The 2,454-nt window shown below is 36.8% G+C and overlaps 1 protein-coding gene across 1 annotated transcript; it reads left to right on the forward strand.

Moving 5' to 3' along the window:
- The first annotated feature begins 2,034 nt into the window (after positions 1 to 2,034).
- On the forward strand, positions 2,035 to 2,454 carry LOC149259424 (uncharacterized). The gene has a single exon (XM_089454160.1). The coding sequence runs from the start codon at positions 2,035 to 2,037 to the stop codon at positions 2,452 to 2,454; it is 420 nt and encodes a 139-aa protein (XP_089310286.1).

Below are 2,454 nucleotides of genomic sequence, written 5' to 3' on the forward strand. Positions count from 1 at the left end.
CCGAGTTTTGTTCCTTTGTTGTCGTCGCCTCCATGTACATCCTCATGTGGAGGGCATGTGCCTTCTGGTTCTGGTCATGGGTCTGTGCGGGAGGAGACTCCTAGAAGACCACCACGACCTGCTCAGAAATTAGACATTTCTTGTGGCAAGGGCCACATGAAGTAGTCGATAATAGATTTACTTGTCTTTTCTAGTTTCTAGTAGTTTTCATCACTGTTGACTCTTTCATATGTGTTATGATATTTTTTGTAAGCAATATATGACAATTTAAGTTTGAACTTTGAAGTTTGAAGTTGGCAATTATAACGCATTGATAATGAATTATGAATATGATGCTTTGTGAAAATTGTTTCATTTCATTTCATTTTATAACATTTCATTTCATGTTAGATATTATTTGTTGTAATAGTTAAACTTAGTTTACAAGTACAACATTGGTGATCAATGATGATAAATGTTATATATTGAATTTTCAATTTTGAAACCCTGAAGTTGAAACTTTAAGATTGATGAATCATGATTCATGAGACTCAATATGTTGTATGTTACTAACTTGTGGACGTGGTTGATGAAAATTATAACTTCTAGATGATTGTTGTTATATGGTTCAATGATCAATCTATGTTTTTTTATGTTTTTTATATCTAATTCGTCATTCTACATGTTTTTGTTGACATATATGTATCAAAATATAGAAAATAATATATATATATATATAAACGCTCCAGGATTCGCTCCCAAACCGGGAGCTTTTGAAAATGTCGCTCCCCACCCATTTTTGCTCCCGCTCCCAAGTAACACTGGTTGAGAGGGAGTGTTAAATTATGACTCTACGGTAAAATTTCACTTTGGACAACTCATTTGATGGAGATGATGATTGCATTGAATTCCTCTTTTTGAGAGGACCAAAATCGACCTAAAGATCATCAAATTTGGACAAGGAAAAGTGTACTTATGAAGAAAAACCCACATATGCACATTTGGGCAGGTCGGTCCTAAAACAAATTGGACACCCATGGAAGTCTATAAATACAAGTGACCTCAAGATCACTTGGATATCACCAAGCATCTTCTTCATCTCTTCTTCATTGTTTGGTTTGCACATGTATGAGGCTGGGATGACAAAAGAAGTTCGCAAAAGTTCGAAATTGCAGGGTCTGAGGCTTGCATTTGTTTTAGGGTTTTTGGGTTACAATCGTTGGCTTGTCACAGGACAAATTAGACCACAGTCGATGGCTTCTAGGCTCGAGGGAGTGACTGGAAGCCTTTAGTCGGTCACACAACTCCTCCTCCATGCAACTGTGAAGTTTGACTTAGATTTGACCATTGACCGAAGTTGATCGCAATTGACCGCATATAAGAAAAATTGTCTTTGATATATTCTGATGATGGAAACATATTTTTGAATGTTATTGGGTTGTTTTGCTAGATTATAATGGCGTGGCTAAATCTCTTGTTTCCCCCAAACTTCAGGAGTTGGAAAAGATCGAACGGTATAAAGATATTTTTTATTATTTAATGAATCTCACATGCCCTGATCACCTAGTTGCTCATAGAAGGAGAGATCTTTGGCTAAAGGCATCCAAGTATTGTATATTGAAGGATGGCCTTGGATGGAGAAATCTAAATGGAATAATTCTCAGGTGCGTAGATGGAGATGAGGTTAAGAGACTTATCACAGAATTCCATGTAGGATTTTGTGGGGGGATTTTGTGGGGGGAATTTTGCGGCAAAAACCACAACCCACAAGATTTTGCATGCTAGATATTATTGGCTTTCTATTTTTGCAGATGTGCATAAATTTGTTAGAAATTGCCAGGAGTGTCAGCGTTTCATTGGAAAGAAGAAATTAGCAGCCTTACCTCTTCAACCGGTCAGCGTTCTAGTAATGGTTATTCATGGATTTTCACTGCAACAGATTACTTCACAAAGTGGGTTGAAGCCAGTCCAACAAAGCATGCCACTGAGAATGTTGTCATAGATTTTATTGAAAATTAGATTATCACTCGATTTAGTGTTCTAGCCAAAATTACTATGGACAACGCCAAAGCTTTCAGTGCTTTTGAGTTCTCTTCTTTCTACTTCAAATATGGCATCATTCTATCTCATTCTTTGAATTATTATCCCCAAGGTAATGGACTTGCAAAGTCAAGTAACAAAAAACTGATAACCGTCATGAAGAAGATTGTGGGGGATAACAAGCGGTCTTGGGACAATAAGATCAAATATGCTTTATGGGCATACAGAATAACAAAAAAGAGGGCTACCGGGAAAAGTCCTAGTGAGCTTGTCTATGGTCTGGAGGTGACTCTATCTGTTCATCTCAAACTTCCATCTTATCAGCTTCTTCAACATTTTACAAATGACAAAGATGCAATACATAGAATAATTGATCAGATTATAGAACTTGATGAGGCTCGTAGAAATATTGTTGATAACCTATGTCAAGGCTAG

Source organism: Pinus tabuliformis, chromosome 6, assembly GCF_031772625.1.
Source record: "Pinus tabuliformis cultivar Carrire ecotype Pingquan chromosome 6, CPIR1, whole genome shotgun sequence".
In the NCBI taxonomy this organism is placed as follows: Eukaryota; Viridiplantae; Streptophyta; class Pinopsida; order Pinales; family Pinaceae; genus Pinus; species Pinus tabuliformis.